This window comes from Bombus vancouverensis, chromosome 2 (genome assembly GCF_051014615.1).
Source record: "Bombus vancouverensis nearcticus chromosome 2, iyBomVanc1_principal, whole genome shotgun sequence".
Lineage (NCBI taxonomy): Eukaryota > Metazoa > Arthropoda > Insecta > Hymenoptera > Apidae > Bombus > Bombus vancouverensis.
Window position 1 is genome coordinate 1,585,334 of NC_134912.1, and position 16,607 is coordinate 1,601,940.

At 29.9% G+C, this 16,607-nt stretch overlaps 1 protein-coding gene across 1 annotated transcript in view; it reads right to left on the reverse strand.

Annotated features, from left to right (window-relative positions):
* The window catches only part of SNF4Agamma (SNF4/AMP-activated protein kinase gamma subunit), a 133,757-nt gene that overhangs the window by 20,958 nt on the left and 96,192 nt on the right, over nt 1–16,607 (reverse strand). The window contains exon 9 of the mRNA XM_033346735.2: nt 801–849. Within this exon, the coding sequence (XP_033202626.1) occupies nt 801–849 (49 nt within the window). The remainder of the gene's footprint in view (nt 1–800; nt 850–16,607) is intronic.

Here is a 16,607-nt window from a genome sequence, read left to right on the forward strand (position 1 = left end):
ACTATCCATTAATTTTCGTGTGTATATATATATATTATTCATTGTTATTAATTTCAAATTATATATGATTATAATAGTTTCACTGTAAATTTTAAACATTGTGACATCGTTTTATGTAAAAATGTACATATATAAATTGTTTAATCATCTGCATAGTCTATACGAATAACTACTAATTACTTATAATAAGTCTCCTGGGGTTTTTGATGCTTAAACAACAGAAAAAAATAATACAATTTCATGTTTTAATTAATAAAATATTTTCAATTCTATATATATATATAGTATATATAGTATAGTATATAATATAGTATAGTATAGTATATAAGTCGGAGCGATTTATTACTAAGTAGACTATGGATATTTATGCAAATTACAGGCAGTGATAAAGAATTGAAACTGTTATAAATATGAGATATATTTCACTTTTAATGCTTTATGCGCATATATATTTCCACGTTTATGTATGCTCACCCTTATTCATTTTTGTGTATATTTGCACTTGGTATAAATGTATGAAAATCTCTAGTCTATTAATAAACTATAAGTAAAATGGAATCTTTTCATCATTTTTTGAACAACTTATCGGAATATTTTTCTATCATTCTCACACATTATTTTATTATTTTTAATTTTAATGCCTTTAGAATATTTTATTCGTTTAAAATCCATATACTACATTATTTATATAAAATATCAATAATCAGTAGAACCTTGAATCCCGACTCCCAGCAGACCAATCGAAGCGCAATGCAAAATATATAAATGTACAAGTAAATAATTAATAGAACAGTACTCACCGAGATCAGAGAGCGAAACTTTCTCCAGAAAAGGATCTACAACGGGCAGCTGAAAATAGAGAATACAAATGAATATTATTGGTTCGTCATAAATGTTATATCATAATATCTATCGTTTTTATCGTCAACTGTATTTTTCATTTCATCTTAGAATATTACAGTAGAATATTTTTCATCGGATATTTTTCTGTTTCTTTTCTTTCTATACAGCAGTCAGAATGATTTTATTAAAACATTACCAACATGGATAATTATGAAATAAATAAAAAGAGGTGCTCTGACGTCATTTTTTTATACTTTATGTTTTAATAAATCATTTATAATCTACATGAATAATTCTAGTCATTTTGAACAGAACAAACTACACGTGCCACAAAACGTAGGTGTAACTTTAGAATCGAAATTCCTTCCATCAACATACGTATACTGCGACTAAATTAGATCTATATATAATACATATACGACTGCATTAAGTGTATGCATACAGAGCTGCTTTTGCTTTTTGTAGCGACCACTTTTCAAGAGATAGAAATTAATATTATCTCGCTTTTCAGTAGAAATATTATTTCATTGAAAATTTCCAGAGATTAACTTCATTTAAGTACCTATTTCATATTGAAATAGAACACCCATACTTTCATTTTATAATAGTACACCCACACTCTATAATGTGCCCTATATAATAAATTTATATAAAATCGTAAGGAATAAATCCCAACTACGTTTTACAGTTTTACTAATAGACTGCGAATCTCTGTGCACTTACGGGAAATTTAAAAGTGTAAAAAGTGTAAAATGTGTAATAATGCAGTTAAGTGACTTTTTCCCAATTTTCACTATTTTACTTCGGCTTTGTTTTATTAAACAATGAAAAATTTTTAAAATATAATGTTTTTGACATTTAATGTTCAAAATTTATCAAACAGGTTAGAGTGGACCTTGGGTCTTTTCAGAGTCAACAATTTTTTAAACAATCGAAATATGTATTTCCATTTTTTCGTATATATATAAATAGCTTTATTGAAAGCTAACTGAATCCTAAAATACAAGACAAACTTAACTAACCATTTTAGTAAATTTTAAACATTAAGTGAATTATATTGAAAAAATATATTTTTATTTCTTTTTACGTAGTAAAGAAAAATTTCTAAATTTGATTCTTTCTTAGTAAAATAATAAAAAGTATATTGATTTCTCGATTAGAACTGCCTCAGTTAAAATAAAGCTACAAATTTCCATAAAAATCCGCAGTCTATTTATTACAAATATCTGTTTCACTTTTATTTGAAGGAAAATTGTTTGCAAGATATGTCCTCAGATATATAGGAAGATATATAGTTAAAAAAATGAAACAATAAGTACCAACGCCTTCTTCAACAAAGATTTTGGACTGAACGGTTGCCTCTTCTTTACGTTTGTCGTGATTTTCGTGTACCAATTCGATAAAATGCCAGACGAGCTGGTACTATGAGCTATGCTGGGGCTCTTGGTGACAGTTCCGGTCGGTTCGCTGGTTTGCCGACGAAACACCATTTTTACACAAAGATTTTACTCGACTCTCACTCTCACAGGATCACAATCCATGCACGATTATATTCGGATTATTCCATTTAAAAAGTAAACTTATATTATTCTATTTCCTTTTACTTTCGACATTTATTGTTTTTTAAGAGATGATTTCATGACATCATAAACTACCAATACCTTCAATGTATGTTTTTCAATGTATTCGATAGATATAGATAATTTAGTTCTTGATATATATATTTATTATTTTCTTCTATGAAAAGATTTTATTTCACGAAAACATTTACAAACTTTTCCTATTAATTTTCATGATCATTCGAACGTGTATATTTTCAAGAATCCTCGAGAATTCTCGAGGTCGGTTTTCGAACAGATCGTCTGCAATACCTTGTACATAGATATGTATACGTATGTATGCTAGCGCATTATGATCTGTCTTATCGGAAAATAATTGAACATCGAGATCAAGAGACAACATATAAAACACATTTTATCAATTTCTTCCTCACAGCAACTGCTGATTACACATCCTTCACTTTTTCGGAAAATTAAATCAATTTTTCGGCTTTATTTGGGAGAAAAAGAGACATTCGTACACTTTACCAAATGTTATTTGATTCTTTGGAAATATAGGAAGACATGAATCTTCAACAAATCTTCGTGCGAACGATTATTTTTTAAACTTTTATATGAGAATCGGTATTAAATTGAGAAATCTTGTCGTGAAAAATGATCAATGACCAGCAGAAATAAAGTTTCCTTTAAATAAACAAAAATATTCTTTCGCTGTCAAAAGAACAAAAAAAAATTATATCGATATTTTTTTTTGTACTACAAATCACCAATAATTCTGAAATTATAGTAAACACGTTTTAAGAAATAACAGCTTCCTAAATGAATTATTTAAATGAATTATAACTTAAAATGATAACAAATTTTATATTCATTCATAAAAACAAAACATTCTCGTTTGGCACGTAGCTTAAAATTTTTGATCGATAAAGTACTACATGAGAGTATTGGGAACTCGATACTCTGTGAACAAAGTTATAGAAATATTATAAGAATTTCATCAAACACTGAAGTGTCTCGTTTATACGAGATAAAAATTATATCGTTGAAACATCTTTTTTTCCCTGTTTTGTTTTCCTGTTGTGTTTTGTGTGATATCTCCCAATTATTCAACGATATATTAAGCAGAAAAGTTTCTTTGCTGTATTTTTAATCGGTTATCTCACAATTATTGACAAATTTAGAAAAATAACCCTACAATCCGCCATGGACCGTCGAAATATCAACACGGATAACAAATGGAAATATCGTAAGAAGATTTCGATGACACAGCTTTCTTCGGTACACTGTACGAATATGTCTTCCGAGGAATGGACGACTGATTCGAGTATCAGAGTATCACAGATTACTAATGCCACATTGGCATTGAACGCCCATGTCTACTAGCATTGAATACGAATGAGTTAAACACAACAATACACTCAGAAAAATGATTCCTTCTATGACATGATCTGTGCCCGATACCAAGTGAATCGAAAAAGCGTATCCTCTTTGAAATTCTAGCTCACAGGAGGAGGTTTAATTAAAACATTTTGAATTGTACATGCTTCTCTTAACTTCACAAAAATTTTAATGTGATAAAAAATTCGATCACAAGTAAATAAGTAAGGCTTCAAAATTTAAGAAAAGCATACTATTAATTACTTTCAACTAAATTTTTTCGGTTAAACGATGCTATTTTTGAACACTAACTTTGAGAAAGTAAATGTTGAATTAATATTGAAATCAGAATATCCTCTAAACTATTCAGTTTTTGGTACAAATATGCTTTGATACTGTTTTATTAAAAGTAAATAACTGCATCGATTAGTGCATTATTATAATTATTAATATAATTATTAATATAGAACTTTTCCATCTTTTCTTTTTTGTTTTCGTAGAATGTTATATATTATAGATACTACATGTTATATATACTGTGTATGATATACATATTGCACACACATAAGAGATATCGTGAAGCATCGTAGAAATTAGCATGATTCATAAAATTTGCGTATTTAGTCCTGCAAGATCAATAATTTACATATTGCTAATCTTGTTTAATTAAAGATTGTCACTCGTCATATCGTTGATAGGATACTATGTATGTGGTGTATTCGAATGCATGTTGTATCGTTGTCAAGCCTTCTATTTATGGACTTCCGACTGGAATATGTATATTTTTGCTCGCTGATTGAAGAATTTATAACTTACAAAAAGGTAAAGGAGAAAGAAGCAGGAAAATCTCCTTTTATGAGAAACTTCGATAAAAATGAAGATGTTTTCTTATGGCTTCAAGCGATATTTTATTAAAAGAAATAAATATAGCCACTTTTTTCTAATAACTTAGATATAAATAATATTAATTGGATTATAGCAAGTTGGATTTAAATAATATCTTTATTAGCTTCTGTCTAATAAACTTCTCTAATAAGTTTCATTTTTGAATCTAAATAGATTATAATGAATCATGCTATGATTTATCAACTCTAGAATATATTAACTTCGGAATAACTGATAATTAATCAAATCCAAGTTAATGATCCCTACAAAAAGTCCAAAGAATATAGATTATTTTTCATTCACATTTCAAAGAAAATTAAAAAAGGTAACTACATACGTACCGATCTAACTACCTTGCTAGCTTTCATAATTAAAAGTATAAAAACGTCAAATAGCTTAAATAGATATAACATTTTTTTTTAGATTGTGTATTTGTTATTAATTTAGCTGAAATATATTGTTTACATAGATATTCATTTTTCAACCAAAAATTCTCACAATCAGTCGTTCACATTTACTTCTCTTCGAGAGAATTCATTGCGATAGAAATGTATCAGAAGATCGCGTAATACCTTTCCTACGAGCAAAATAAAACGTTCACGGAATCGTACGAGACATTCTTCTAGATTTTAGATTCTAGATTCTAGACGACCGCGTTTCTTCCACAGTTCTAGTAAATTGCAGCAAGTTTACAGAGATTAGTTTGTCAAGTGTCTGCCGGTATCATTGTCGAGAGTTCGTGAAAACCGTTGAAGACTTTCTAATTTTCTCGTTGATTCTTCAGGTTTTACGCCACGTTATCGTTGCGCGTATATGTATAACATTGCGAGTAGCAAATAAGTACAAGTTTCTTGGCAAAGTTCTGTAACGATACATTAGATATGCAAAATTGTAGACGGATAAAAGTAAGAAATATAAGGAAAATTTAAAAAATGAGCAACTAAATAATGCAATTATTGACTTGTCCCACAATATTGTATTCGGTGAAATATCAAGCAACTTTTAAATCTTAACAATAAACAAATAAGATTTCAGTACATTTTTTTAAGCATATTATTTTTTTTATCTAATTGTTTGAAGAGAAATAACGGAAACCATATTTTATTTCAATACGTTATTTCTTAGAGTCATTTTCTTTCAATTTCAGTTAAATGATATTAGAAGTAAATATTACTTAAAAGTGTCTATGTGATGCTTCGTTTAAGGCTATTTATAATTATTTATTAAAATGACCATATTTGCTCAATTCCTTACCCGTGAATAATACATGTATATTTTTCTCATTTATAACAGCTTCTAATGAGTAATAATAAAAATGTTATTTGAACAACAGGCTACTTTCTGGTATACGAGTGTGATATCAATAATTCTTTAATATGTTGTCGGAGTAACACAGTTCGCTGTAACACAGTTTGAGAATTCCTACAACACAGTTTTGCTGTAACATGGGTAGAGAACAGGGGAAATCCCAATACAAAACAGCACGTAATGAGAATTTTTAAGTGCATTCGATGCTTTTCACTCGAGGAAGCGTGTGCGTTGTCTGCGATTTGCTTACGAAAGTTTGAAATATTGAAATTTTCGATTTATTATTAATTCATAGAATATCAATCCTTCGCTCTCAAAAGCTTTTTCGCTAAAGGGAAGCAGCAACTCGAAAATTTCCTGACAAAAAGTCGATGATATTTTCACGGCTAACAGATCATCGTGATGAAATCATACATGAATTAACAAAGCTCAAAAGATGAGGATGTTTAGATGAAACCAGAAAAGAAACGCCTCCGCTTAGTGGTGTTTAGCAGTGACGAAGAAGAAAACATTATGTAATATTAATATGTTATACTTTTGATTAATTACTGGTTGTTCTAATACACATATGTCTCTTATTTATGAAAAGAAAATGGAAAAAAACGACTATAACATCATAATGTTTGCATAGAAGCACGTATGATATTTATAATTTAAATTCTATATACACTTATTGTAAACATAAAAGTAGTACTTAGGTAGAATCTTAAATAAATTTTCTTATAAAACCTTTAAGAAACATAATATATACTGTACTTATAATATACACAAAATATGTCTAAAAATAATTCCCAGCACCTAAGTTAATTCCAAGTTTTTAACAATATCCCTATTTCTGTCGAGAAAAGGTAGAATCTGGTCTATGTCTTCCATTATGAATACCCACGCAACGCTACTCTACGCAATACCAATGCCAATATTTATCGACACGCAGAGACATATTCCAAACACGCAATAACGTGTTTTCCAATATGCTATACATCATAAATAAAATCCAAGAAAACATAAAAAATGTAAAAAGCTTAAGCTAAAAACAAGGAATGAGATAGTTAACACGCAGATGAGTACAAGCCAGCATCTAATAGCAGACAAAAGTTTGTGATCAAACAGATTTTTCACTTTATACGTTAAAAGCCATATTTTAAAGAATTTCAACTAGTGTTATATAACTATATTACAAAAGCGCTTACATATTTCTTTTAACGTTTTCTTTTCGTTGCCATGCCCTTATACGCAATATTAGTTAATATTCTTCCAAATATCGCGATTATATTTGAAATATAATATAATATTGAAATATAATATTGAAATATAAAGTAAAAAATATATAATATCCAGCTGGAAACTTGCGTACACCGCTGCAGAAAAACTCAAAAGAATCCATACAAAAATACCGACAACTACCGACAAGCGATAATCATGAGAGAAACCGGTGTTTTCCGTGAATCACCAATCACTGGGTGCCTTCTTTTCTTTCCATGGGCGTAACTCTTTCTTTTTTTCTTCTTTTTAACCAACATACATATACAGACGAGACAAACGAGACAGACTCATTCGATCCGTGCCAAGAATAGTGATACCGTAGAGTAGATTGCCGAACAAAATACACGTATATAACAAGCACAATAAACGAACGCAAGATAGGACGAGGTAGGCGCCAACGATCACGATCAACGTGCTTATTTCACCAATGGAATTTCTGCTGCGAAACGCGGTGAGTTTTCAAAATATCGACGAATATAACAGTTCTTCCGCTTTGAGGGAGAATTCAAAATTCAGACTAATGTATGATTAAGAAAATTAAAAGTCTGGATTTTCTTTTCTTAGAAGAGGAAATAAATACATATAATTCAAGGGTTTTGTACGATATAAATGAAGTACATTCTTTCCTCAAAATGATACAACATAGATATAAACATAAATATTTGAAATTTATATTTATCTGGAAGGTTTCATTACGAATACAAAAATTTGTTATAACTGGATCGTAGATGTTTATAGAAATTCATATTTTTATTAGCATAATTATAAAACGGAATCAAACATATTAAATTAAATATTATAAATGGGTGCTATACTTGAATATTTTATACATGTATCTCCGAATATATTATATGTTTCCTGCAGTTTTCAATCTCTAAATATTTTACAAGTATATAAACATACACAGTCTTTTTATAAGTATGCATGTGTGCGGTCTAATTACGTAAAAAAGAAAAGCAGTATGTATTATTTGTAAACAACCAAATTTATACGAATTTAATTTAATTAAGGGAGAGATTTATATTCTGACACTTCACATTTAATCAAATTTGAGAAAAATATTCAGAGTTATTCAAACGTGAAGTATACGAAGAAATCTCGTTTTAATTTTCTTTCGGTTATTGTTTTTTTCCACAATTGAACAATATATTGTTAATGTATAATTTAATATTTCCAAGCACACAGATTTTTCTATCGTACTTTTATTGAAAATTAACTTTATTCACGAATTATACCTATGCAGGTTTCTTAAATTAAATATTTTGTCACTTGTGCCATTTCTCCACCTTAACTGCCCGATTGATTAAAACTTTTTTATTTCTACCTGCAATCTAAGAACTAGTAATTATGGTAAACGAATCGTTTGTTACGATAAGTTAATAAAATTTGAAATTGCAGGATATGATAATATGCGTAACTTCCAGTATCTCTTTAGAAATACACAATAAAATGAATAAAATGAATAAAATGAATAAAATGAATGATCGTTTTTAAATAAATTCTTTGTTTTTAATTAAATTCTTCTTATGGTTATTGCGTTTCTATCGGATAATTCGCAAATATGTATGTACTACGAAACAGCTCGGAGATCGATCGATATAAATACTGTCTATTTTTTCTGTGCCATTAGCGCCACAAAGAGAGTTCCTGAAGACATGCCAAGGCTTTGTAGAACAGTTCGAACCATGTTGTAATATCAAGAGTACTGTAATGTTATGATAGTATAAGTACCAAACTTCTCGATTGTGTTCGATTTCCTAGGATCCAATGGTTACGTTAGATCGGTGTAGCTTTTATTATGTTGAATTTTACTAGAACCAGATTTGATTTTGTTTACATTTATATATACTTAGAAATATGCGAATGAATTGTCTACCAAATATATCAAAAAGTATATCAAAATATAACACAGGAGTTTAGTGTATCTTCTTTATTCTTTTTAAAATTAATATTTAATGGTAAATTTGTTATTATTAGCGGAAATAATCAATTTTTCCGCTTCGTTAATGTATTAAAATTCATCGTGAATTTTATTTACATTGGGATTTTTATGAAATTTGCTTAAAAAGTTCGACGTTATCGGAATTAACACTTGATCATCGGTGAACTATAATACTTGTTAAAAGTTTCTTTCAACTCTTCAATTTTTTACTCTTTATTAAGAATGTTTAAGCAAAGTAAATATCGGAAAAAAGCAAAATGTCAGAACTTTTCAAAATCTTATAATTTTTCTCAAATGAAGTAATTTAATAAATTCTAAGAAAATCTTATTAATAATCTAAAATTTCGAAATAAAATTTTTTGCGGTGAAAGGTAAAAATAATTCCAAGTTAATTTCATAATTAACATACTTATGATTACACCTCTCAAAGAAAAAAGACGAAATATTCTAAATTCTGAAGAAGAGGAGGAATATTGAATTTTATTTATTAGTAGGAATTTGTGTTCCACACAACTGTTGATTTGACACTATTGTATCATGATAAATTTTCGTTGACTTCGAGCTTAAAAAGGCGCAAATGAAATGATTCTAAAAATACAAGGTACCTCTTGTTTTTGGCGTGTATTCAACCACGATCGACCATGAAACATACTAACCACCAATCGATCAAATAGCTATAAATTATTAGAAATAGCGTGGACCGTCTATTCACACGGTTTTAAATTTACTACGAAGCATTTATTTCTAAATATAAATATCGCTATACTTATCCATTAAAACAAACTCTATTTGCTACGAATATTCATTTTTTAGTAATAATTGAATTCATTTAAATATCTAAATTTCTATTTCTAAAATTTATTTTTATTTTTTTAAATTTCTAAAATTAAATAAGTAAATAAATGTATTATAAATTATTTCCACGATATACATACATATATATGTATGTATATAATACATTTTAAATAAATTTATTTTGCTACGAGAAAATTAAACAAATTCAAGCAATTAACAAATAAAGATTATCGATGTTAACCATCGTTAAGCCTGTTCGTACATTGTTGTAGTTTAGTTTTCTTTCGTTGACAAATATAGTTGCACGGACATACAATTTGTGAAAAGACTGGATTTAAATGGGACAGCTACGCAAAAATTCCGTTAATGTAAGTAATACTTAAAGCCGTGTAAAATAGTGTAAATGACACGAGAATCATTGTCTATGAACGTGACATTTTAGATCACGCACACATCATTCTGATTCTACGATACATAATTCACTATTCCCTTTGTTAGTACCTTTACTTTATTTATTTGAAGCTATTAACCTATTTTGTTGGTTTAGCAAATAATTATTTGATTTTTAGTCCCTTGATTCTGTGTTTAGGAAAAGGAAATGATTATTTTCTAACCTTAATGAATTCGCCACTAAAAATATTAACACAGCCTATAACGAAAATTATTTAGTTTTGGATAAACGATACGAAGAATTATGTTCGTTTAAAAAAAAAAATGATGATTTCACAGATAAATTGGCAAAGTTAAAAAGCTAAGAAATGTGGTCTTTGCACACATGAACATGAAAAGTTATTACGTATTATCATAAAGATCCAAACACGGAAAGATGATTAAATTTGAAAATAAACGTACAGAATTGTACGAAAATGAAAATATAGTTTGTGTGGTAAACATTGGTCACGTGAATTTTCCCAGCATCAGTATATTATCCTAACGAGCGTTTTGGATGATGACCGATATTCTTATAATAGTGGAATTTATTGCGAGAATCGTGAGCCATCTGCCAGAGAGATGTGAATATTGTTTGAAGATGCGAGCATCGTCAAACAATAATCTAAGCATATTTGCCTGATGAAAATATTTACAAAACCGATCACAGTAAACATGGTCAGTCACATAAAGATAAATGTACGGTAATTAATTATCAGGACTAGAGAGAACCATTATGTACGTCATCGTGTTAAGTGAATATAAAACGTATAGAGAGCGTCACTCAAAATTTACATCAATATCATAGATATTAAAGTTCTTCTAAATATATGAAACTTCTCCAAGAAACAAATTTATAAAATGCCAAACTTCTACAATATTAAGGAAATTTTTGACATGTATAATTTTCAAAAAACATACGAAAGAAAATTAAGTTATCTAACTATAAATCACCAACCTTATCAGGAATTTATAGGATCATTAACAAAATTTTGAATTATAACACGATTTCATGTTCAGAATAAAAAATCTAAATTCATTCAGAATTTTAAAACTTCATTCAGAAGTTCTCGATTAGGAATATTTTTCATTAAAAAAATTTGGATGTACGTATGTATGTGACTAATGATTATCCAATACCTACAAGAGTAACCAGGAAATTTGAATTTAGTCAAATCTACATACATAATCAAACGTACATATATCGAGCGAAATTCCCTATCAATAAGAAAACCTTAATTCACTCTATTCATCCGGGACTGACAATATCCGAGGAAAGTTTCATTACTTCACGAGTGAAATAGCAGACTGTGTGCTACCCCCACGAGTGCAATAATTCCAATAGGAAACAATGTCAGAGAAGAACGGGAGCAAGTATTCGTTCGACACACGTCTCTAGCCTTTAGCAACAAGTGTTCGTCATTGTCGTGGCGTGGCTGTCCATCGGTAACGAGGCCCGCAACAGCGTTCGCGGTAATGTTTCTATCTAGAAGGAAACATTCGCAACGGTCTTTGATCCTGCACGAATTCAATACCAACACTGACCTAGCGCATCGTCGCATGCTGTCACTCTGACGACGCTCTGGCTCTTATCAGCTCGAAGGGGCAATTTATTCGCTCCTTCTTTCGCAAATCGGAAACTTTCCTCTGCACTCTATTCAACGATACGAAACAGACTGTTTCAAATAATTTTAACCCTGCCTATTGGATTCATATCAAACTCAACCAAAAATTCTTCAAATTTGAAGAAAATTTCAAAAGCTATATGAAAGTTAAACTATTGATATATATACATGATTTATCGTTTCAATATTATGCTGAAATTACTGTTCGTTAGAAAGCGTAGAAACCGTTTTACTCGTTGAAACATCGAAAATTGATATACGAAAAGATTTGAAGATCATAGTAAGGTTAGAATTACGAGGCGAAGTGTTTGACGAAGATCCAACCTCAAAGTTCAAAGTCATTTATGTTTTGTCAAGTTTCCGGTAGTGGTAGCGGATGTTACGTGTCGAATTACAGGCTACCAACTATCGACCTATCTACCAAGTTTCAACGTAACGTATGAGAGGAAACTCGGGAAAACTGGTTCTCACACTTGACTAGACTCACGATCAAATTCACCTTGAACTACACTGACCTAAATCACTGTTACTGTTCATCGTCACATCGTCGAATACAAGAATTGTCTTTTGTTCATTGATTAACAAAACGAGTATTTAGTTTCTTCGTTGTCTCATCGAGAACTGAACTTAATCGGTTGAACATTTCAGGACGTACATTGTACATATAACGAAAGTAATACAATATATGTAAAATATCGTTACTCGAAAGTAACACGAAAATGTTCCTCGTGGACAATTTAGGCTGATTTAAATCGACTTGTGATGAGATTGTACAAAGTCGGAGGGGGGGCGAGGATTTTAGTGTCGCGGACAACACCAGCGCGGTCGCTCGTTGCAAACTGGATCGGCTTTCAAGCCGGCGCGGCGGAGTCCGCGACACGTTGTGTCGGAAATTTACGGCGCATCGGCTCGTATGCGCGCGCGACACTCAACCGATGCAATTTCACGGACTTTCTGTTTCTTTCCCTGGGAAAGTCACGTGCGCCGCGTGAATCTTCATTTACGTTGATTATTCTGTCACTGATCCGTGTGCGTCTTTTGTCGCTCTAAAGAACTTGCAATAATATTTACGTATATGGATTATGGCTAATACGGTAAGACTTATGAGACTAATTTGATGTATATAATATATATAATAGATATGTATAATATATCTATAATGTATATGGTTGATTGATGACCCAAATTTTAAGAGTATAGCAAGGTTGGTCAGTTAGGACTGACAAAATCAATATGTGAAGCAATAAATAATATAATCGAGTATCGAATTTAATTGGAAAGTTAAAAATATCTTCATCGTTAAAAGGTAATAAATTCTAAGTATGATTAATCGTGATAAATAGTAAATCTTTGCAGGAGAATTATTTCTTTTTACTATGGAAATCGTTTTTCATTATATGTTATACGGAACGCAAGAATATATCACATTTCTGAAAATTTCGATCTCGTTAAATACATCATGTTTTTGAAACTGTAAGATGGATATCTTTTTGGGGGAAAAAAAGAAATGTATTTACATATTATGAATCTCCCTTAAAAAAAGAATAGAATATACAATAATATAAAATTAAATACAGTTTCGATATCTATAACAACCATTACCGTACTCTACCAAAATGATTCCGAAACCAAGAACCAAAATGTTCCTACGAAACATAGATACATACATTCTAAAACCATAAAACATCCTACTCATATTCTTAAGTAAAATAATAAAAACAAGCTCGTCATTTTCTGCGAAAAACTTGATCAAAACTTGTAAATATTATAAAAATTATACAAGTATCAAAATATCAGAGTATCGGTTAAAAAAACGCAATAAAAATGAAAAACTGAGAGGGCAACAATTTTCTGAAAATATATAGCAATAAATATTTGACAAATCAAAATTTCCTAGAATTCGTGAGTTACATAACGAATACTAAAATTTCGCGGCAAACAACGATTATAGTAGCTCGCGCAAAGGCTGTTTCACAAGTGTGATTGAATGTGAACAAGTGAAATTGATGTCTGCTTAAACTTCAGCATGCAGATTACGAACCGTTTCTATTCGTTTATACTTTATACTTCACGAACATCGGTACATCTAAAAAGGACGCGGTAAAAACGGACCTTATCATGCAAATTATACAGCTTTGGTACACGATGAGTAATAGATAACGCTTGCGGCAAACAAATTTGTTTTTTTGAATCGCTTGATAGTCAAATCGATTTAAGATATGACCTGCGAAATTATCTCCGTTGGAAGTCTATAGTAAATAGATTTTTCTGTATATTTTTTCCTATAACACGCTATCGATAGAGCGTATCTTTCGAAGTATTTAAGTACATTGTACGTAGATATCATAAATTTTATTTAGATTTTTAATCCCTTTCATAATTTTATAATACCTTTGGTGGTTCGCATGATTTGTAAGAATTTATGAGTAACTGTACCCGAAAGTCTATTCATATTGAGATTATGACATATATATGTATAGTATGTATTTAACTACGTTCATAGCGCAGACTGTAAACACTCTTTATCGTGTGTAGTTGTCGTTCAACTATGGATACACGAGCGATAAGGTTTCAGATAAGCGTAGGGGCATGTGCCATAAATGCAACGTGAATAAGAGAAAGTGATACAAAACAAAGAACTTATTCGAATTTCAACACGTATGTGTGTGTATGTACGTGCGGAGATACATATATAATTTGCCTAAATATTTCACTTTCTTTTCAGAGCTGTAATTAGATCTTCTATATAAGCAGATTTTTCTTTGCTTATAAAAAATACGGTTGATTACTATTAAATCGCTGTATATGTTCTATCTGCTAGAGTAAATCTTCTATAAATTCAATTAACATTCGTATTTACACGTTATGTTATTTTGTTACGAACATCTTGGAATTTATTTATATTTACTGCATTTTTACGATCTTAAAATTATTTAATTTCTTCTAGCCAAATCGGTTTGCATGTAAAGAATGAAGATCTATTCGATCTATTCTAAGCGATATTTGTCAGTATAAAACCTTTCTGAATGCCCCGCTATTAAGAGACCAATGGAAATAGTGGGAATAATGTATCTTGTATAACCTCTAGGAACACGGTTTATATCGACTTAGGTAGCAATGTTACATTTATTATAACTAGTTTGCGGATTTTTATTCATTTGTATAAAATTTAAAGTTATGCGAATTACATATCTATAATATATAAAATATACAAAGTAAAGTATTCGATATAATTTTTAATAGTTAAAGCAAATTTCTATCTAAATTTTGTTTCTTCAGTTGTGTTTATAAAATTCTAAATTTGCATAAAAACCTGCAGCTTAATTATAACTTTGATAACCTACTTATACATATAAATAAAGAGGCGGACAGAATTTATGCTGCAACAAAATGTTTCTGATTCTAGTATGAGTGATAGGTTTTAATAATTGTTACTGACGTGATAATATAGTAATAATAGAAGAAAATATGACAATAATAAATATTTAATATAATAATATTAATAATAGAAATAATATTTAAAAGGACAGATTTATATATATAAATACTATTGTACTATTATTACTATTATAAACTATTGTAACGAATGTACTAAATGATGTAATTTTCAAGTTATGTCATGTTATAGGGAGTTAAAGTAAGCAAGTAAATGAAAATAAATAAATTTTAGGTATATATTTCGTGGTTAGAAATAAAAAACAATTCGAGTAAATAAAAGGGATTTTCGAAGAGCTTTGGGCATCCAATTTTTGTAAATAAAAATAAGAACACGAAGAAGAAAAGTAACGAGAAGAATGAAAATGAGAGGAATAAAAAGTTGCGGGAATAAGAATAGAGAGTGAAGAACATGTGTCTTACATTATCCGGCAATGTTTTTCAAGACTATTCGTAAACTTATATATTACTGGTAGCAAATTTTTGCACCCTTACCACGACGCATATTTGACGAAGCTCCAAGAATACACCTTAACAAATCGTACAATCTTCGATTCTATATTTAAAGTCATGATAGAGTTTCGATAAAAACACATTCTTTACATATGTTTCCTAAATATAAGCATAGACGATATATAACCGTAACATTTTTCATATATATACAATACATACCCTGTCCCACGATCGTATATGTACACACGGCATGTAAGTCTGACAACTTCCGTAGTGGGGGTAACGGAGACTCTACATGCACATGCGACATTTTACTATATGATCTCGCTGTGATCATATTTCTTTCTTTGTTTTCTTATTAAGAACAATAAAGACAGCTATATGGTCATAGCGAGATCCCGCGGTAAAATATCGTTTATGTGCATTCAGCCTTAATGTCGTGATCATGATCGTAAGATGCGCTTTGCAAATCGGCAACTATCCATAGCGTTTAAACTTTTACATTTAACGCCATTCTTCGGTGAAAGCAATAAAGCAGTAAAGAAAATAAATGAAACTGAAGTAAAGTACTTTTCATAATTTTTCAGAATATATTTTAAGTAACTATAGAATATTTCGTGTGACACAGAAAATGTTGTGTACGGTCGTGCTACAGATTGAAAACACGAGGTCGCGCTGTACGACAAAGCTTCA